Source organism: Salvelinus fontinalis, chromosome 14 (genome assembly GCF_029448725.1).
Source record: "Salvelinus fontinalis isolate EN_2023a chromosome 14, ASM2944872v1, whole genome shotgun sequence".
NCBI lineage: Eukaryota > Metazoa > Chordata > Actinopteri > Salmoniformes > Salmonidae > Salvelinus > Salvelinus fontinalis.
The window spans coordinates 19,402,353-19,425,440 of NC_074678.1; the positions used below are offsets into that span (position 1 = coordinate 19,402,353).

The window sequence follows — 23,088 nt, forward strand, 5'->3', positions numbered from 1 at the left end:
CTTTCTTGGGAGAAATCGTCTTTTGGTGGAAAGCTGTCCTCTTGCCATGTGGAAATGTCAACTACGTTCGGGATGAACTGAAAAGCGTGACCAACTTTTCACATCGTTGCAAAAATAAATGTCCCAAAATCGCACTAAACGGATATAAATTGCTATAAAACGCTTTAAATTAACTACTTTGTGATGTTTGTAACTCCTATAACGAGTGAAAAGATGACCGGAGAAATATAACAGGCTAAACTAACGCTTGGAACAGGAGAGGGTCGGTGTCTTCCACGCGCGTTACGCAGCAAGAAAAGACTTGCTAGCTAAAGGTTTTTTTCATTTGTAGGGCCTGTGAACGAGCAATCGAGCCCGTTGGAATCGTCATCACGTAAAGGCATCCAGGGGAAGACGTAAGAAGTGTCCGTATAGTCATAGCAACGACAGTGCCCGTTTAAATGACTTCAGAAAAGTGGCCAACGTTTCTCAAATCTGACTCCATGTCAGGGAAATTGCTGTAGAATGGGCTCTGTTCCACTTAGAGACAAAATTTCAACTCCTATAGAAACTATAGACTGTTTTCTATCCAATAATAATAATAATATGCATATTGTACGATCAAGGATTTTGTGGGAAGCCGTTTAAAAAATTAGCCACATTAGCATAAATAGTCTAAACAGCGCCCCCATCCCCAACAGGTTAATAGAACTTCGGTTGCTTTTTCTTCAGATTCGCTTTTTTAAAGTCCCCAGCTACAATAAATGCGGCTTCAGGATTTGTGGCTTTCAGTTTGCACAAAGTCCAGTGTAGTTCCTTGAGGGCAGTCGTGGTATTGGCTTGAGGGGGAATATACACGGCTGGTACTATAACCGAAGATAAATCTCTTAGGAGGTAATACGGTCTGCATTTGATTGCGAGGTCGGTAGTCTAGGTCGGGTGAACAAAAGGACTTGAATTCCTGTACGTTATCAGAATCACACCATGAGTAGTTAATCATGAAACATACACCTCAGGCCTTTCTTTTGTGCTCTCCATGTTCTCAGTAACTTGGAGGATAGCAGAGAGAACAGAGTGTGTGTGTGATTGCTTAGCCTTGAAGCAGTCATCCATTCAGCCCCTCTCTCTGTCATTAGACCCTGTGGTTTGGCGAACGTCCAACATGCCATGTTTACCACATAGAGAGAGCTCTACTTTCCAGTCCATCTCCCTATGTCTTTTCCTCTCTGGTACCTTTTCTTGAGGTGGGACAGATTTCCACTTTGCTGTCTCAGGCCATTGACACACTCTCACTCACTCACTCACTCAATCACTCAAGTGCCATGAGGAGGTTCGGGGAGGAAGGTGCCAACCCTTTACTTTATATTCTCTAAACCTTACTACTGTCCAATACCTTGTTTGCCAAAGAAGGAAGCATCTGTCTTGCGATTCTTCTGAAAAGATGGAGAAGAGGATTGCATGCCTGGGCAGTTGGATTGAGTATGATAATATTTGAGTAAATAAATGATAACAAGTTAGAATGGTGGGAAACCTGACAGGAATGACTGATTGGACGTGTTTATGACTGATATTGTTCAAAATGTATTTTCAAAACATATTGGCCTTAATTTTGTCAGAACCTGAATAATAGTATTCAATACAAAGCCAGTCTGTCTGTCCCTGTCTTTTACCAGCAATCCCAAAGTGTTTAGATATCTCAAAACGTTGGCTGAACAAACTGTAGTGTAAATATAACTAAATACCTCACCCATTTGCTCATGAGGAATCATCTTTAAAGTAAAGAAAAACTTGCACACAGCGATTCCCAGTATCACTTCAGTATATTAAGCTTACGTATCGTCCTTTCTGCCTTCGTCAGAGCTTCTTCCTCTTGACAATTAATCATGTATAATCACATCACATACAGTGCCCGAATATACATTGAGTGATGATCTCATCTCACAATCTCATCCACCCACCTTCTCCTTTCCTCTTCCAGATCCAGTGTTCTCCGATACTTGCAAGATCGACAACAAGTTTCTGTCTCTGAACTACCTTGCTGGCTACGTAGAGTCCCAGGCCTCTAAAGGCTGTGTCCTGTCTGGACCAGACCAGGACCAAGAGGTCCACATCATCGAGCTGCAAGCACCCAACTCTAGTAGGTCAGTACTGTAATCCACCACAACCATAACATAACCACAACACAACCATAACACAACCGTAACATAAACATAACTCCAGCTGGTCAGTACTGTAGCCCACGACCAGAACCAAAACATAGTCTGACCCAAATAGGGTGCACGTTTATCTAGTTTGGGCTGGTTTCCTGGACACAGATTAAGCCTAGTTCTGAACTAAAGAACACTTTCAATGGAGATTCTCTATTGAGCTTGCTTTAAGTCGAGGAGCAGGCTTAATCTGTCACTGGGAAACTGGCCCTTTATGTCAATATGATACACATTATGTCGATCACAGTAACTCTTAACATGAACCTTAATGATCTCAGTGTAATTTCCCCATTACAAGAGGCCAGAATGGTCTCTCTCTCTGGTAGTTTGTTTTGGATACGAAGGAAGAGGGGGGTAATATTGACCTTAGAGTTCTTAACAGAACGTCATATCTCAGGCTCAGAGTCTGTGGTTGTCCCAAAATGGCACCCTATTCACTATTCGGGATGCAACCTATCTCCAGTCTGCCAGATAATCGCCTCACTCTTCCAGTGGTGTGATTACTTTGTATATGCATGAAGAGCCCAGAAATACATGTATTTTACCATACTGCTGCTATGTGGTCTGGTCTGTTACACGCATGTCCTCCTCTTCCTGGGAATACTTCCAGTTTCTTAATCAGTTGGCCAGACTGAGAGAAGGCATGTAAATACAGAGTGTTTTGGGCCGTCCAAAATTCTTATCTCTCTCTCCCCCCCCCCCCCCCCCCATCCTCCTTGAGCAGTGCGTTCCAGGTGGATGTGATCGTTGATCTGAGGCCGTTGGGGACAGATGTTCTGTTGCCTCGTGACATCGTGCTGCTGCTGAAGTGTCAGAAGTCTGTCAACTGGGTCATCAAGGCTCACAGCATCAGCGGGAAACTGAATGTAGTGGTACGTGACTCAGAACGTCACTCTGAACGTAACAAACACAGCCTCTCCTTTTGTTAAGAGCTGTTTTGACCAAAATAAAAATTATTTGATTTTCAGTAGTAGCAGTTTATTTAAAGGCCATCTCCAGAGGCCCAAGACTCCATCCCTCAGCTTTATAGCAAACCAAGTGGCGGCACTGTTATTGAGTTTTTTTCAAATTGAGTAGTTCAACTTTCAGATTTTTCACTGCCAATATTTTTTTCACTGTCTCAGTAACACATCACAATGGCACCGATGGTGTGAGGGAATACAGGCAGAAGAACCATGTCACAACGCATGACTAGACGGGCATGTCACCACTTTGTGACAAATGTATTGGTCAGTAACACAATCTGAGGAGTGTTGAAGTGGCACCTGGTTTCAACCTGCCTGCAGGGGATGGAAGGAGGGAGGGGGATGGATGAACCGTGAAATATCACCCTGACAGCACTAAAGGTTGTCATCGCATCAAATGGGGGGAAAGGAGGAGGAGAAAGGGGGAAGAGGAGGGGGGCAAGACATTTTCATAGGCCTGACCTGTTTGTCATCCATGATAATGTGAGTTATGAGCGCTGCTGACTGCAGGCTCTGGTTGCCTCCCAAATGACACCCTATTCCCTATAAAGTGAACTACTTTTGACCAAAGTACTATGGGCCCTGGTCAAAAGTAAGTGCACTATAATGGGAATAGGGTGCCATTTGGGACCAGCCCTAGCTCTGCCTATGGTTTCACCAGACCTGAGTGCTTTGGATTGCAGAAATGGTAGGGTGTTTGGATGGGTAGGCGTATAACGCAAACGTCTATTAACCCAAAGGTTGTGAGTTTGCATCTCATCACAGACAATTTGAGCTAATTAGCAACTTTTTAAATGCTTACTACGTTTCAGCTACTTTGCAACTACTTAGCATGTTAGCTAACCCTTTTCACTAACCCTAACCTTAACCCTTTAACTTAACTCCTAAACTTAACCGTAACCCTAAGCCCTAGCCTAGCTAACATTAGCCACCTAGCTAGAATTCGTAACATGTCATGTTTTGCTACTTCGTAACATATTGTACGTTTGCAAATTCATAACATATTCTACGTTTGGAAAATTCATAACATATAATATGAATTGTAATTTGTAACATATCATACGAAATGGGTGATGGACATCCACAAATGAATATATGCCATACGATACGTAACATATCATGCTAAATGGAGTGTCTCGGATTTACATACAGAATCAGGTTAAAATCCTGTGTAATAAATACATCCATGACTGTCTGTAGAATTTAAATATTGATTAATTCTTGTTAACATTGACACCCACACACTGTTGTCATTTCTACACTTTTATTGTCATTGAAAGACATACATACATACACACATTTACAAGGCTTACACCAAGGGATAATTATTTGGTTTAAGGTTGACAATGCAATGTATGTATAAAAAAATAAACCATTTACTTATATCTGAAGTCATAATGATGGATGGCACTTACACCTTTGGCACATAGCCATCAGATATCTAATGGATATAAAATGTGTTTTGTCTATTAATAAGACAGTTTAGTTTTTTTACCTAAAGGTGGGTTATTTGAGAGCCAATTGTAATTTACAATGATGACCTGGACTAAAGGAAAAAAGACCATCTCTGTGGCCCAAACGAAACTGGCCTGCCCTCCTATCTTATCATCTTTATGAGTGCTGCGTAGCTCCATTCCATGGTCCCTATGCAAAGTGCTGACCTCAGTGGAGGTGTCTTGTGTTGTCTTATGGGCTCTGGGTCCCTGCTACCCTGGGTTGGTTCCCACATTATGTAACAGTCACCCTCATGCAGGCAGGGTGGGTGTGTGCCTCTGCTAGGCAGCCAGCTCTGTTTAGGCCCAGGACTGCATCCCAAATGGCACCCTATTCCGTATGTAGTGTACTGCATTTGACCAGGGTCCATGGATCTCTGGTCACAAGTAGTGCACTATATAGGAATTAGGGTGCCATTTGGGACACAGACCTACACTCAGCCCCAGCCACCTTCTGCCTGTTTGTACAACTACACTTTAGGCTGTCACTGCACTGAATCAATCAGGCCAACAGAGCAGGTCTACGGTTGGCTACAGTAGTAGGTTACGCTAATAGAAACATTAGAGGGAGGAGGGGACTGGGGACACATGAGGACACATGGTAGCAATGGGCTGTGATCCTGACCTACAGTTTACTGTTCTAGGACAGTACCAGCTTGGTCCGATATGGGTTGGCAGGTAGCCTAGTGGTTAAGAGCGTTGGGACAGTAAATGAAAGGTCGTTGGTTCAAATCCCCAAGCTGACTACATGGAGAAAAAACATATGCTGATGTGCCCTTGAGCAAAGCACTTAACCCCATTTGCTTTGGATAAATTACTAAAATGTAAATATCTGTTTAACATGACGGTTAATAACCAAATCAAATATTATTTGTCACATGCTCTGAATACTTAACCGTGAAATGCTCGCAGATCTCGACAAACCATTTCTGTCTGAACCTTGTGTTGTGCACGGGGGCATTGTCATGCTGAAACAGGAAAGGGCCTTCCCCAAATGGTTGTCACAAAGTTGGAAGCACTGAATCGTCTAGAATGCCATTGTAGGCTGTAGCGTTAACATTTCCCTTCACTGGAACAAAGGGGCATAACCATTATTCCTCCTCCACGAAACTTTACATTTGGCACTATGTATTGGGGCAGGTCGGACTGCCAGATGGTGAAACGTGATTCATCACTCAAGAGAAGATGTTTCCACTGCTCCAATGTCCAGTTTTACACCACTTTAGCCGACACTTGGCGCATGGTGATCTTATGCTTGTGTGCGGCTGCTTGGCCATAGAAACCCATTTCATGAAACTCCCGACGAACAGTTCTTGTGCTGACTTTGCTTCCAGAGGCAGTTTGGAACTCGATAGTGAGTGTTGCAACCAGACAAGTTTTAAGTGCTACATCTTCAGCACGCGACGGTCCCGTTCTGTGAGCTTGTTTGGCCTACCACTTTGCGGCTGAGCCGTTGTTACGCCTAGACGTTTCCACTTCACTATAACAACACTCATAGTTGACCGGGGCAGCTGTATCAGGGCAGAAATTTGACGAACTGACTTGTTGGAAAGGTGGCATCCTGTGACGGTGCCACGTTGACTGAGCTCTTCATTAAGGCCATTCTACTTTGTTTATGAAGATTGCATGGCTGTGTGCTCGATTTTATACACCTGTCAGCAACGTGTGTGGCTGAAATAACTGAATCCACTAATTTGAAGGGGTGTCCACATACTTTTGTATATATAGTGTATCATTTTGTGTATATATAGTGTATCATTAAGGGATCATTATAGGAAACAGATAATACATTCATTGTTATGTATACATTATTGATAACTTCAATTTCAAATGTTTACTGAATCTATGGACAACTGCCCATTTGCTCCCGCTGGACATGGTCCCTTTTTTTCAGTTGATCTTGGCAATGCAGTCTTGGAGCCTGTTAGTCTGACAGCCGATGCTCCGGTACCATTTGCCAGATCGTAGCAGAGTGAACAGTCAATGACTTGGGGGGCTGGAGTCCTTGGCAATTTTTCTGGCCTAATATAGAGGTCCTGGATGGCAGGGAGCTCGCCCTGAGTGATGTACTGGACTATCCAGTAGCGCTTTGCGGGCGATGGTGGTGCATTTGCCATACCAAGCCGGGATGCAGCCAGTCAAGATGCTTTCGATGGTGCAGCTGTACAACTTTCTGAGGATCCGAGACCCCATGCCAAATATTTTCAGCCTCCTGAGGAGAAAGAGGACTGTTGTGCCCTCTTCACAACTGTCCAGGTATGTGTGGACCATGTTAAGTCCTTATTGATGTGGATGCCAAGGAATTTAAAGCTCTGAACCAGCTCCACAACAGCCCTGTCTATGTGGACAGGGACGTGTTCTCCCCTCCTTCTCCTGCAGTCCACGATCAGCTCCTTGGTCTTATTGACATTGAGAGAAAGGTTGTTGTCATGGCACCACACTTCCAAGTCTCTGACCTCCTCCCTGTAGGCTGTCTCATCGCTGTCGGTGATCAGGCCTACCACCATCATGTTGTCACCAAACTTGATGATGGTGTTGAAGTTGTGCGTGGCCATGCAGTCATGGGTGAACAAGGAGTACAGCAGGGAACTTGAGGGGCCCCCATGTTGAGGGTCAGCCTGGTGGAGGTGTTGTTGCCTACCCTTACCCCCTGGGGCTGTCCCGTTAGGAAGTCCAGGATCCAGTTACAGAAGTAGGTTTTCAGTCCCATGGTCCCCAGCTTGCAAATGAGCTTGTAGGGGATTATGGTGTTGAAAGCTGAGCTGTGGTCTATGAACAGCATTCTTACATAGTTATTTCCCCTCTTGTCCAGGTGGGAGAGGGCAGTGTGAAGTGCAACTAGATTGCGTCATCTGTGGATCTGTTAAGGCAGAATGCAAATTGGAGTGGGTCCAGGGTGTCTAGGAAAGTACAGGCCAGGCTGACAGAGTACATGAGCTTGGTCATATGTAGTACACTAAATAATAGGATGCCATTTGTGACAGAGTGGATCTGTGAGAAGGGATTAGCTCCCTCACATTATACAGCACGGAACACTGCGGAACTAATGAGGAATTCTGGTAGAAATCTGACACATTAGACTAAGTCTCACCATTGATCAGGCCTTCGATGTGTGTGTGTGATCGTGTGTTTGATCGAGCGTGCGTATGACCCTTCACCACTATGGGCAGTAGTACATTTGTCATGGGTTTTCCTTCCATGAAGAAACCTAACAAATGTAAAATGGTTCTTTGACTTTTAGTCTGTCAAGATATGAAAGTATGTGAAATACTCTCACACTTTCATTGTGGGTTGTGGTCACGCTGGCTTTTGAAGCTGACAGGGTCGTTTTTACTGTTCCATACAGTCAGACAAAGGAAATGGAACTTTAGCAGAGGTAGAGATTACTTTAAATGCTGCTGACTAGAAGAGAAAAAGCACCCACTTTGATCTCTATAAAATTACTTTCATGATACAGAGTGGTTTAAAATATGGTCAGATTGCTCTGTCTGTACTGAGGGATGAGCATCACATAGGAGTGACTCCACCTGTCGGAAGAACATGACTGTATACTGTATGTCATATTTAATATTCCATATGACTAATATAAACCTGTATTTATCTTTCTTTCAGACGCCAGATACCATCAGTCTGAGCCCCAACACAGAGAGGATGATGGAGGTGTCTAGGACTCCTAAGCACCACCTCCCGTCTGGCTCTCAGGCCTTGATCAAGTGGGCAGAGGATCATGGTTACGGACCGGTCACCACCTACACCCACACACCTGTAGCTAACACCTTTAACCTGAGGCTCAGGGAGCCAGGTGAGAAACATCCAGGCTTCTATAATTCTGTTTTTAGACAACTTTTTTAGACAACTGCTTCACTAGTGATCAGGGATGTGCAGCTATAGTTTTGCTTCACAGAAAAAACAACAGTGCAACAGATTTGGCAGAAAATAGCTTAATTTTCATCAGATGACAATAGAAGCGCAACACTACTTGGCTGGCAACCACAAAAGTAAATGAGCTTACAATGAAAAAGCACTTTTTTTTTGCAAAAACGATGCATGGCCATCATATTTCTAATGTTTATCATAGAAAGAATGTAGCCAGCTAAATTTCCTAATGTTTTGCTTAAAGTTCATCTCATAGCGCTGTCTGCTGATAGAATGTCCGTTCGTGAAGTCTCATCCAAGTGGAGAAGTACAGCTTGAAGCACAAAATTAGTCTGGTGTCGAGCAGAAATTCCAGTAAGAAGCATTTTAGATCTGCTTTCCAAAACGCAGCAAAATATTTCTTATGCGTTTCATATTTTGTTCCTGCATGAAAAAACACAGAATTCTGCATTAACTAGCAAGTTGAATTAAGATTTGCGTTATCTAAGTAAGTGGCTGAATTAATAAAGTCAAATCCCTATGGATGAGTTATCTGTAGGCTGTTTTGATTTCCTTGCTTTTTTTATCCTCTCTGTTCTCGGCCCGTCTGCTCCTCCCCCATCTTCTCCAAGCAGAGCAGGCATGCAGGCCAGTTGCCCTAGTGACTCCAGATTCCACACACACAGCCTGTACACACTGCTCCAGAGTACTGTTCAGACAAGCATGCGTCAAAACTTTGAGTCTCTCATTCACATTCGCTTGTAAATGTCCAAACTCACCAAAAATGACATTCGGTAGCTCCTACCTATATATGTATAACTTTATGAGCCTGATTGCCTGTCTTTGCAATAAGTTTATTTTTGTTTGCGCTCGTTAGCATATTTAGCTAGCAGCCTCCATGGAAATGTGTTATTACTTATTCTAATTTTGTTAGCATTCTGGTAATAGCCCATAGGGCTTTTTTTAGTTTATTTTGGCGCCCCCTTGTGTACCAAGCTAGTAATACCGTAAATCCTGGGATTTACGCCCAACCCTACAAGTGACCTAAGCAACTTTGAGCGTGGTATGATTGTCGGTGCCAGGCACGCCGGTTCCAGTATCTCAGAAACAGCCGGCCTCCTGGGCTTTTCATGCATGACAGTGTCTAGGGTTTACAGAGAATGGTGAGACAAACAAAAAAACATCCAGTCGGCAGCAGTCTTGTGGGCAAAAACAGCTTGTTGATGAGAGGTCGAAGGAGATTGGCAAGAATCGTGCAAGCTAACAGGCGGGCCACAAAGAGGCAAATAACGGTGGTGTGCAGAATGGCATCTCGGAACGCACAACTCATCAGTCCTTGTCATGGATGGGCTATTGCAGCAGAAGACCACACCAGGTTCCACTCCTATCAGCTAAAAACAAGAAGAAGCGGCTCCAGTGGGCACGCGATCACCAACACTGGACAATTGAGGAGTGGAAAAACATCACCTGGTCCAACGAATCCCGGTTCCTGTTGTGTCACGCTGATGGTAGCCAGGATTTGGCGTAAACAGCATGAGTCCATGGCACCATCCTGCCTAGTGTCAATGGTACAGGCTGGTGGTGTAATGGTGTGAGGAATATTTTGCTGACACATATTAGGTCCCTTGATAGCAATTGAGCCACGTTTGAATGCCACACCTTGTAGAATCCATTCCCTGAAGAATTCAGGCTGTTCTGGAGGCAAAGGGGGGTCCGACCCGGTACTAGATGGGTGTAACTAATAAAGTGGTCATTGAAAGTGTATGTTTACTATAATGAAAATAATAGATAATGCATGACAAATAGACATAGGTTTACTAAATTTAAGAAAGATATCTACTGTGTAAATAAATTATGCTAATAATAATAATACATTTTATATGTAAGCGCTTGTTATAAAGTATAAATCATTGATTTTTCAACCACATACCATCGACATCCAATTTTAACTGTCCTTATAAAGACAATAGTCTGAAACTCAAGTCTGCTAACTCTGAGCCAATTTAGTTTCAATGTTCTGTTCTGTTTGTGCTCTGTGCAATCTCCATGCCTTTAAAATCACCAGATGAGGCCTTTGTGTGTGTGTGTTTGTGTGTGTGCGTGTGCATTCGTGCTTGTGCATTCGTGCATCTGTGTGTGTGACTAAAAAGTGTCACACACACTTCACTTACAGATGTGGTGGATCCCCTGGATTCCATGTTCCCTCCAGAACTCTCCATCTTACGGGACACCAACCCCATCCTCTCTGGTGGTCAGGGTGGTGCTGCCCCACACTCCGGTGTCCTGCCCTTCACCTTCCCCTTCCCCCCGCTCATCGAGCAGGGCCTGCCCTACCTGTCCATGCCCCCCTCCCTGGATGACCGGCCTTGGCTGGGAGGGGAGCAGGGTGGGGAGCCTGAGGAGCAGCAGGGGATCCTCAGTGTTGGTCTCAGTGTTCAGTGTGAGGAGAGCAGGATAGTGGTCTGCATCGACCGAGAGACTCTGCAGGTGAGGAGATACTTTAGACCGCCAACTGGTTTATCACTCTGACTAAATGTCTGCCTCCATTGTGTCAAAAATGGATGAAAGGCAGTTGTGGAATTCACACTTTTCATGCTTGATTTAACTGTATGATTATTTCTCTTTAATACTGACTGGCACTGACTTGAATCAACAGTGTATAGTGTGTTTGCTACTGTGTGTGTCTGTACTTGTGTGCTACCATTGGGCACTGTGAAGCATGCCCAACACAATAGACAACATCACAGTGTAGTAAAACCCACACACTGCAATTAGGTATAATTATGGTTAGAGTTGGACTATCCTGTAGTTTTATTTAACATCACACAGAGAAGTAGTCTGTGCTGTCGAATGGCATAGTGACGTCTAATGCCTCACTAGTGTAGTGCCATGTGTCTCAGTCAGCTCTACTGATCGTTTTGAGATGATCATTGATCATGATTTAAATTTTATTGCAAAGATTATAGATTACATTGACATTCTATAATTTAAAAAATACTTTATAGATTGACTATTTATTTCTAATTACATTGTCTCTTTCCTCAGGCCAACGGTTACGCTAATGTCAACCTGACTCTTCAAGACCCAGAATGCAAAGCAACGGTCAACTCCACCCACTACACATTGGTGACCCCATTGGAGGGCTGTCAGACCACCAAGTACCCCATGCACCCCGGTCCTATGGTCCTCTACATCAACTCAGTGAGTAGCACATTTAGCAAATTAGCATCTATAACAACTCATTGAAGGCAGGTTTCCTGGACCCTAGCCTACCACATGTTACCATACTCCAAAATCTTGTAAAGCCTGGAAATTGAGGGTGCCCAGACCCTAATAAGCATACCCCTGGACTAAATGCATCTCCATTTAAAATACTTTCAGTCCAAGACTTGGCTTGGTCTGTGTCTGGAAACTAGCCCTATATGAGTACTGTATTCACATATTTAAATAGAACAATTATAGGACCTCTATGGCTGTATCCCCCAACCCTATCCTGTTACTCTGAACAGTGGTAATCCATTATCTCTGTGCATGGGAGGAACAGCTAGGGGCAGCTAGGACTAAATCAGGACAACACTATGAATTGCTGCGGGAAGTAGGGGTGCTGAGGGGGGCTTCCCACTCCTTGATAAATCAACATATAAATAAATAAAATACCCCCTGCAAAATTTGTGAACTAGGCCTTTATTACTCCTGGATAATTCTTATTTTTTTATCTTCTTAGATACAAAGATAACTTCAGTTCCCTATGGTCAAAATAAAGTATTCTTCATTTAGCTGTTTCGCAATACATCAAAGCCCCATGTCCTTGTATGGTCCTTGTTTGTTCCATCCTACGAATAAGCATTTTTTATTTATTAAGCTTGGGCGGTATCCAGATTGTCATACCGGCCTTGTGCCATCCCGGGATATTTGGTCATACCAGCATTGAACACAAGGGGAGCTATTTTCAAACCCCACTGAGCCTCTGTTGTCCAAAGGTTAGCAATGCTAACCCATAGAGAGTGCTAACTAAATGCTAACAAGCACATTGCAAACATTTTATACAGTCTCTGACCTAAACTATTTGCAGGACAGACATCCCAGCTCATACATTTTTACAAGTAACTAAAAAATGCTACTCACAGTTTGCTGCACAAAACACACATTAGACAGCAAGGATCTTGATCCAGTAGGGGATTCTCAGCTGTTACAAAGCGAAGCTTGATTTTGGAAGACGCTAACCACTTAGCGAGATAGCTAACTAGCTACTAAATTAGCAAACCCAATGCACAGATAAAATATATAGCTGGGAAACATTTAGTTGTGAAATCCACACTGAAACTAGATCACCGGGCACATGCTGCACAACAGTTAGTGACTCACAAGGTTCTGGTCTCTCGTTGTTGTGCGCTTGTAAACAAACACCACGTGACTGGGAACTACCAGTAAGCTTCATAATGAAAAATTATGTGACAGGTAAACTGAAGAACGGAATCTTCTTTATCTCCTAACGTATTGCACAAGTTGACTGCAGGTATTTACTTAAAAAGTAGCTTCAAATATTCTAATTTATAAAAATAAAAAATAAAATAAAAATTCAACGGTATTGAAAAAACATCCTGTGGCTATTTCCAAATTTCCCTGGTATATGGTATACCGCCCAAGCCTACTATTTACTATATAGTGCATTAGAGCCTTGGTCAAAAGTAGTGCAATATATAGGGAATAGGGTGCCATTTGGGATGCATCCTTAGACTAGAGACTACACTGGAGGGTCAACACGTGTGAAATAAGCACCAGTAGGAATAAACTAAATGGCAATAATTTACCTCATTTAATCCTTGTCCTCTAGCCCTAACTCACCTCTGACCCTGTAAACGTCTGAAGTACACAGAGTTGGCTTCCGGTGTTTCTTTCCTGTGGAGAAAATGAAATATATGCTTCACAGGGTTCTTTCTACCTGATAGAGCTCTCAGCTCTGGACTGTTGATCTCTGGACGTTCCCACATTTTAATTTCAGCTCATCTGTTTGAAGAATGTTTTGGCAGCTAGATTCAGACCAGAGCAGCATCACTGGTGTCCTGAGTAGGGTTGCAAAGGGAGGGTATATTACTGGAAACTTATATTACTGGAAACCAGTAAACTACCAGAATTTTGGTATCTTTGAAGGATTTTATGTAATCTATCACAAGACATCTAGTGGCCCTTTTGGGTACGGTTCTGTAATAATCTTTGGCCCTCTGTGTGGCCTTATCACATGTAAAACTTATGAATTGATTGAATAAGATGATTTTAAAAAAACTATTTAAAATCCTATGTTTAAAAAATATATATATTTATGTTATTATGTCAATATGTATTTGTTTCAGTGTTTTGCCATCAAACCGGTGTCAGTTATGAAAAAGTCAATAGTTAGTAGAGTTATTTGAAAATGCCATGCTTTTTTCATTAATTAGGCTATTTTCTCTTGAACCATGTACTAGAAACTCATGAACAATATGGACACAGATATAAAAAAGGAATATTCTATATTATTATAAATGTTTTTACGTTATTCAAATATACATTACCAAAGTTACGATAGATTGCCATATTTTCTGTTAATTACCTAAATTACCGGTAGCTTTGCAACACTAGTCCTGAGCCCCTGAATGAAACACACCATTCACACGCAGAACATTATTTTAAAATAGTTTGGCGCCAATCACTGGTAAAGTTTCCTGGTGTGTGTCTCAAAAGGCACCATATTCCCTATATAGTGCACTGTTTTTTTTACCAAAGCCCTGACAAAAGTAGTGCACTATATATGTCATTTGAGATGCACCCTTAAAACATGATTTGGCGCCAATAGCTGGGAACATGTCCTGTTCACCTTGTGAATATATCTGAACTATGTTCAATGATTCAATGATTAACTCCCTTGTGTGGCTGACGTGCAGATTCTAAAAAGTCAAGCTGAACCTGTTCAATGTGTGTGTGTCCCAAATGGCACCCTAGCTATATAGTACACTACTTTAGAACAGGCTGTGTTCAACTCCCCTATGGTTGACATCCAGATCCTGATAAGTCACGATGAGCCTAAGGATGGGAGTGGTGTTCCTCTGGATTACGATGATCTAGAGTCCGGAGACGTTACTTTCCCTTGGGAGACAGAGGTGCTGGAGAGGGCTGCTTTCCTGGAGCCCACCACGGGGCCTGATCACAGGTCATCCATTCTGGTAAGACATCTATAATATAAGATAATATAGATTCTATATGATTCTCTCTCAGGACCAGAACACAGGTCCTCCATTCTGGTAAGACATCTATAATATAGATTCTATATGATTCTCTCTCATGACCAAAATACAGGTCCTCCATTCTGGTAAGACATCTATAATATAAGATAATATAGATTCTACATGATTTTCTCTCAGGACCAGCACACAGGTCCTCCATTCTGGTAAGACATCTAGCTACACAGGGCCAGCTACAGGCATAAGCGGTCGCTTGTTTTTTCCCCCAAATTCTATAAAACTGCAAAGATGTCTCTCCACCCAATGGCAAAATGGGTAGTATTGCAGGAAATTAACTTTAAAACTCAAATTTTTCTCTCAGCCATGAAATGGGGCTGGAGCACTAATATGTTTTACCGGGACGTGGGGGGCCCCCAACCAGATCTCACTTAGGGCCCCCAAATGGCAAGAGCCAGTCCTGTAGCTACATGACTCTCCGTTTGTTTGTTTTTCATACATTTGGTCTCCCTCGAACAAGAGGTTGGTTTTCAAACTCAAGGGAGTTTACCCTGGTTAATGAACCCTAAATGAAAAAGGAATTAAGAGAGTAGCATTGCATGACAGGGCCTGCCTGGGGTTGAGAGAGTTGGGAGTCAAGAACAGACCACTGATCATCAATAAATAACATAGTACCTCCGCCTGAATCCTGTCCAGATGGTTGAAACTCCATCTCCCTGAGTCCCTCAGTGCTAGTAAAGACTCATCTGGCTTCTTAGGAGGATGGAAGACTCCAACTCTCACCGTCTACCCCCCACATTATCTTTATGTCTTGAACTTCTTCTGACCTGAACGTTTTGGGAAATCTGCTATCACGCTTTCCCTTTCATCTACAAAGTCTCTTTCCTTTCTCTCTCTGTGTCTCTATAGCCATACTCTTTACCCATGCACACTCTTCCTCTCTCATCTTTGTCTCGTCCTGCCTGTATCTCTGTGTCCCTCAGTGATATTGCTGTGATGAAACACTTGACACGCTCCTAGCTGTGAAGGCCAGGTAGTGTGACCGCCAGGGCGAGGGTGAGGGCCAGGTAATGTGAGGGCCAGGTAATGTGAGGGCCAGGTAATGTGAGGGCCAGGGTAAGGGTCAGGGTGAGGGCCAGGGTAAGGGCCAGGGTATGTTAGAACTATGATTTTGTTGTGATTTGCTCTTCTCTTCTTCACCCCTCCAGTTCAACCTGTTTGGATTGGCTCTTCTCTCCTTCTCCCTCCAGTTCAGCTGTTTTGACTGGCTTTCTCTCCTCTCTCCCGCCTCTCTCCAGTTCAACTGCACCTACAGAAAGAACCAGGACACTCTAGGAGGATCAGGATCATCAGGATCGTTCCCTCGTATTGCCCCGGCAGCAAAGGAACCGCTCAGCACCGACGTCATGTTCAACATGGAGCTGTACAACACCCATCTCTTCCGTTATCCGTCTGCCCAGGCCTTCCATACCGTCTCCAAAAATAAACAGGTCTTTGTAGAGGTAAACGAAGCAGTGAAATACTATAAACTGTATTAAATATATTTAAGTAGTACATTGTGTCTGTTATATTTTTAGTCTGTGTGTGATTCGCTCAGATGAATATAATTAGTAGGCTAGTATCCAGATGCTGGGACATGTGAGTTGGAGCGATTTCACAAGAGCCAGGATTGTCTGTGTGTATATGTCTGTGTCTCTGTCTCTCTTAATATGAGGCCTGTCAAAACAACAGTGAGGACTGTTCTGTGTGTACACTGGTCTGGTCCACTTTCATCTGTTAGTGTTTTAGCTTCCACAGGGTCCGTTGATATTTGGTCTGGGTCGGAAGGATATAAAGTTAACATATCGTCTTTCTGCTGTTAACTACCCCTCCCAGCCATCATCTCTGTCTTAAGTGTCCTGGCACATACAGTACTGTATTACATTTAGAATTCTCCCCAGAGACCTTATCTTCTATTTGTTCTGCCTGGAAAGTCCAGAATGTACCTTGCTAATAGCACTGAAAAGTAATTACTAAGAAGGTCCTATCGGGGGGTTGTGTAAGATAAGTTTGAGATCCACACAGTGAGGCTCTTTGAAGTGTTGATTTATGGAGGTATTTGAGGAGGACGGCTGCTCTGACAGTGTGGCCTCAGAGAGACAGCAGCACGAAGTCACAAAGAGCTCTGTGTGTGGGGCCATGGGGCCTAGTCCTTAGCCCCTTTCTAGCCCTTTCTCTCCCACCTCCACACCTCTCACACTGGGCTGAGATCTGCCATGCCCTGCCCGAGCCCCCGAGGCTACAGCCCAAACTAAGCTGTATAGGAAACTGCTGTTGTGCAACAAGTGTGTCATAACTTGTGTAACTCATAGGTCAGGTCACAGCCTGCATGTACAGTGCTCACTGGGTTTTCACTAGTCGCTGCCAACCATGAGCTGTCCTTTGAACGCAGTGTGCGTGCCTGTGTGCGTGTTTGTGTGTACGTGCCTGCGTGCGTACATGTGTGCTTTTGACTGGGCAAGCTTTTTGACAACCTTGGCATGTCGATGGCACAGCCAGAAAACAGTAAAACACATGTAGATCTTTCAGAGAAAAGGGAGAGAGAAAGCAGCAGGGGGATAATAAGTCATGTTATGTCCTAAATGGCACCCTATTTCAGGGTCCATAGGTTTCTGGTCGAAAGTAGTGCACTATATGGGGAATAGGGTGCCATTTGGGATGCATCCCATAACTCAGGGAAATGCCTTGTGGTCTGCCGAAGGAAAGATCCTCTTAAACGTTTGAAGGGACTGAAATCCACAGGATTTGTGATTCTTGGACCTGATAGCACTCTGATAGTGTTCCTTTAGCTTGTTCTCTGTGTTAAAACAAATAGTCAGCTCCTGGACTGACAGAGTGTACAGACATTTGCCAAGATGGTGTTCTTCACACAACTTTGCAGAGCGAAACAGATAGTTTGTCAATTCAACGACGTCGATGAGAGGATTCGTAAATAGAATCATCTGACATCTTTAGAGGCTGTATCAATCTTATAACCTCCATCTTGCTTACACATTATAAACTGGACAATATTTTGGCACATGAGTTGATTGTTTTTGTGAAAAATGACACAATGTTTAACACAATGTTTTGTTTAACACAAAAATCTTTGATCTCGATTTTTTTTAAATGTATTTCTCCTGTCAGATTGGAGCCTTCAAAGTCGACCCAGATCTTGGTTTCATGATCCAGACCTGCTTCATCTCTGCCAACTCAAACCCCAACATCGCGTCAGACTATACCCTGATCGAGAATATCTGCCCTACAGACGACACCGTCAAATACTACAGTCAGAGAGACCTACCTATCTCCCACTCCCAGACCGACAGGAAGAGGTTCAGCTTCACCTTCAACTCACACTTCAATGGATCGTTGCTCTTCCTGCACTGTGAAATGTCCGTTTGTTCTAAGAGACCCCACAATAACCAGGGACTGGCAATGGTATGTTTTAGTTTTTTTTACATTTACATTTGTATTATTTCTTGAGTTACATGACATCCTTGGCTCCTATAGTCCCAGTCTATTAGCTAGAGTGTCACGGCCCCGCCCACCTGTGAGGAAAACAACCTGTGGTTACTTTGGTTTCCCTATTGGCTTACAGAACGCAATTTTCTTGTTGTCTACATGTTTTAGTCAATTTCAAAACTACATTTAAGAAAAGTACAACATCTAAAGATTGCTTTTCAACATTACCTGCTCCCGAGCGTTCTCACTACTTAGAAAAACGTAATACATGCCCCTTTTCATGACAGTCCTAGGAGCCACGCGAGTGCTAGCTAGCTACTGACTGGAACATTAAGTTAGCCAAGACCACAACACAAGCAGATTATACAGCTACAAGTAGTGAGTGTAATTACAAACAGACTAAACACGTTAAATGTCTTACCTGTGATGAAATGTTTTCCACACACATACAGGGCCTTCAGAAAGTATTCATACCCCTTGACTTATTCCACAGTTTGCTGTCTTACAGCCTGAATTCAAAATGTATAAAAAAAATATAAAAAAATCTCACCCATCTACACCCCATAATGGCAAAGTGTTTTTAGAGATTTTTGCACATTTTTTCAAAATGAAATACAGAAATATATCATTTTTGTATTCAGACCCCAGAGACAATGCATGTTACAATCACCTTTGGCAACAATTACAGCTGTGAGTCTTTCTGGGTAAGTCTCTAAGAGCTTTGCACACCTCGATTATATAATATTTGCACTTTATTCTTCAAAATATTATTCATGCTCTGTCAAGTTGGTTGTTGTTCATTGCTAGACAGCCATGTTCAAGGTCCTAAATGTTCAAGCCAACTAGGCCACTCAGGAACATTCAATGCCGTCTTGGTAAGCAACTCCAGTGTATATTTGGCTTTATGCTTTAGGTTATTGTCCTGCTGAAAGGTGCATTTTCATCCCAGCATCTGTTGAAACGCAGACTGAACCAGGTTTTCCTCTAGAATTTTGCCTGTGCTAAGCTAAAATAATAGTTTTTTATTTTTAAAACTGCGTAGTCCTTGCCAATTACAAGCTTACTCATAACATGATGCAGCGACCACCATGCTTGAAAATATGAGGAGTGGTACTTAGTGATGTGTTGTGTTGGATTTACCCCAAACAAAATACTTTGTATGCAATTTTGTGAAACTGTGCTGTTTCACAAAAGTTCTGAACCTATATACATTTTACGGACACAGTATATTTTCCATTAGTTATCTTGTTGTTTTTAGTCGCACCCTTCAGCTCCACTCAACCCCTCCCATCTATCTTTAAACACCATCCATTTTTTTTTTTTTGCCATATATTTTTCAACTATGCTGTGATGTTTCACCTGGACCTGCGACCAAAAACAAGCTACATATGGACAGTACCAAAACAAATGATCTAATGATTTTGTCTCTTCGCAGCCAAATATGCAGAGCTGGGATGGTTGTATCCCCCATATATATAACATTCTATTGGTTGCAAGAATTTTATGGAATAATTTAGATTGAAAAAGTTTTCAATTCGGCTTCGTTTTGCGTATCTGTTCATAAACCATGTGCCATGGAATCGGTACATCAAACGTCTCTTCCCAACTATTTTGCAATCTATAAATCAAATCAAATTTGTATTGGTCACATACACATGGTTAGCAGATGTTAATGCGAGTATAGCGAAATGCTTGTGCTTCTAGTTCCAACTGTGCAGTATATCTAACAATATCTAACAAGTAATCTAACAATTCCTCAACAACTACGTAATACACACAAATCTAAAGGGGTGAATAAGAATATGTACATATAAAGTATATGGATGAGCGATGGCCGAGCGGCAAAGGCAAGGTGCAGTAGATGGTATAAAATACAGTATATACATGTGATATGAGTAATGTAAGATATCTAAACATTATTTAAAGTGGTATTATTTAAAGTGGCATTGTTTAACGTGAACAGTGATCCATTTATTAAAGTGTCCAGTGATTGGGTCTCAATAGAGTATATACATGAGATATGAGTAATGTAAGATATGTAGACATTAAAGTGAGAGGTTATAATCTGAATAAACGGAAAAAGGCCATTCTTGAACATGGGATGAGACATTCTTACTAATCTACTATAGGAACCAGTTTGAATTTAAGTATAACTTTTGTATGACTGAAGTCTTTAGTGAGATGTCTAATTCTTTCATATTTAATCATTTCTGCCCTCCGGATTCATCGTCATAAATCGGCCCGTTTAATTTTTGTCTGGCTTGCCGTTCCAAATAAAATTGAATATTTTTTGCTTATATAATTTGAAAAAACTGGTTGCTAGGTGTAGGCTAGACCATAAGCAAATGGGTGACCTGGAATATGACTAAAGAGTTCATCAGGGTGATTTTTCAACAAATAGACAAGTATTTCCCTTTCCATGATCGCAAGATCTTATCTATTTTTGATAACTTTCTATCGTAATGTATTGTAGTGAGATCATTTCTTTCTTTTGGGATATGAATACTGAGTATGTGGAAAAAAACAAATATTTTAGCTTTTTTTTCAGTTTTACTTCAGTGCCTTATTGCAAACGGGATGCATGTTTTTGAATAATTGTATTCTGTTCAGGCTTCCTTCATTTCACCCTGTCATTTAGGTTAGTATTGTGGATGAACTACAATGTTGTTGATCCATCCTCAGTTTTCTCCTATCACAGCAATTAAACTCTGTAACTGTTTAAAAGTCACCATTGGCCTCATGGTGAAATCCCTGAGCAGTGTCCTTCCTCTCCAACATCTGCGTTAAGAAGGACACCTTTATCTTTGTAGTGACTGGGTGTACCATCCAAAGTACAATTAATAACTTCACCATGCTCAAAGGGATATTCAAAGTCTGCTTTATTTAAAAAAAAAATACCCATCTACAAATAGGTGTCCTTCTTTGCGAGGCACTGGAAAACCCTGTCTGGTCTTTGTTAATCATGTTAAACACTATTATTGCACACAGAGTGAGTGCAACTTATTATGTGACTTGTTAAGCATATTTTACTCCTGAACCTATTTAGGCTTGCCATAACAAAGGGGTGGAAAACTTATTGACATTTCAGCTTTACATTTTTTATTAAAGACCCTGGTCTTTCACGGGGCATGTGTAGTCCAGAGCCTGGCTGTGCCACTGCTAGACCAAACTACTGCATTGCCAGTGGTACATACTGGAGCATCTACCTCTTTCAAAGCCTTACATGCAGTAACCCAGACTTAACTGGCATGACCTGAATCTGTGGTCTATGCAATGATTCATACATTTCATGGTAGGTTGAAGAGTACTCTGTGTAAGTTAAGTTTACAGTGTGACTGGGCAGTCCAGCCATTCAGAAGGTCTGTGCTCCAGTTTGCAGACTTGGCACGAGCTAGGCCTGCTGCACCATCTGTCAGTCTCAATCCATTCTGAACCAGAGCAGGAAGCATACATCTACTTCAGATTTCCTAAGTAACCATCTGTAGACCCAAAACAAGCCAACAACTCAAGTGTCATTTTCACTTTCCCCTCTCCTCACCGTACCAGAATCCCCCTCTCTCTCTTTCTCGCTCTCTCTCTCTCTTTCTCTGTCTCTCCCTCTCTCTCACACGCATTCTCTCTTGCATTTAGTCCTGTCTCTCAATTCAATTTGCTTCAATTTAAGGGGCTTTAATGGCAAACATATGTTAACATTGCCAAAGCAAGTGAAATAGACAATAAACAAAAGATAAACAAAATAAACAATAAAAATGTACAGTAAACATTACACTCACAAAAGTTCCAAAATAATAAATATTATGTCTTTATACAGTGTTGTAATGATGTGCAAATAGTTAAAGTACAAAAGGGAACCTAAATAAACATAAATATAGGTTGTATTTACAATGGTGTTTGTTCCTCACTGTTCTCTCTCTCACGTGCACGCTTTCTTTCTCTCTGTATCTCTCTCTCTCTCCTTTTTTCACTCCCCTCTTTTTCTCTCGTTCTCTCTCCCTCCATCTCTGCTAAGTCATTCCACTTTCATAACCTTTTCCAAGCAGTTCTTTCTGCTTAGTGCTCACCCAGCCGCCCTCTATTTGGGTCTCAGAGGGTATTTTACATTAAAATGTCCTGTCAGTCAGGCTGGGTCTCTATGCTGACTCACGCCAGAGCAGCGCTGCAGCTGATTATTTACATTATGGTTAGGATAGGGATCAGGGGAAGGAACATGAGTTTTGACTAGGTATGATTTCTTGGAAAATGATACGTGTGGTCAAAGATCAAAAGGCATGCTTGGTCTTGGGTAAAGGTGTAGAGATTTGATTATTGATTGGTCTTATAAACTGCTTTTGTCATATGAATGAAAAGCATGTAACAGTCTCATGGCTGATAAGCAAATCATACGAAAAACTGTTTATTTTAATAGGAAACTCCATGTGTTATGAAATTAATGAAATTCATTAAACATTAATGAAAGTAATATACTGTATGAAATTTTTTCACATGGTGTATGAATTAATTATCTTGGATCTCTCAGTGGTCTCATTGTGATTGTGTTTCTCTCCATGCAGTGTATCCAACCGGACGAGGCTTGTACGTCTGTCAACGGAGAGATCATCCTAGCCATGATGATGAACACCAGGACTTCTACCAAGACCCTAGTGGTGGTGGATGAACATGACATAGAGGAGGAGGAACCTGGTGAGTGGACTAACGCTATCCTACTGTACAGTCCTCATATCCAATGTAATCTCTATGATGAACCAGCTTATCCAAAGTATATGAGGATGGCATGTAAGAACTACTTCAAAGTACTCATTCCATCTTTCCCTCCTTCCCTTCTTCCCTCCCTCCCTATACATCAGAGACAGTCTAATCTTACTGTAGTCTCACGAGACGTACTGGAAGTCTT

At 42.2% G+C, this 23,088-nt stretch overlaps 1 protein-coding gene across 5 annotated transcripts in view; it reads left to right on the forward strand.

Annotated features, from left to right (window-relative positions):
- LOC129869588 (transforming growth factor beta receptor type 3-like) overlaps positions 1-23,088 on the forward strand; it is a 171,243-nt gene that overhangs the window by 123,269 nt on the left and 24,886 nt on the right. For 4 of the 5 annotated variants that reach the window (XM_055944114.1, XM_055944118.1, XM_055944116.1 and 1 more), the window contains 9 exons: positions 1,958-2,120; positions 2,911-3,058; positions 8,257-8,446; positions 10,673-10,986; positions 11,545-11,700; positions 14,538-14,699; positions 16,013-16,216; positions 17,880-18,173; positions 22,748-22,877. In XM_055944114.1, the coding sequence (XP_055800089.1) occupies positions 1,958-2,120; positions 2,911-3,058; positions 8,257-8,446; positions 10,673-10,986; positions 11,545-11,700; positions 14,538-14,699; positions 16,013-16,216; positions 17,880-18,173; positions 22,748-22,877 (1,761 nt within the window). The remainder of the gene's footprint in view (positions 1-1,957; positions 2,121-2,910; positions 3,059-8,256; positions 8,447-10,672; positions 10,987-11,544; positions 11,701-14,537; positions 14,700-16,012; positions 16,217-17,879; positions 18,174-22,747; positions 22,878-23,088) is intronic. The other variant, XM_055944115.1, reaches the window with a different exon arrangement.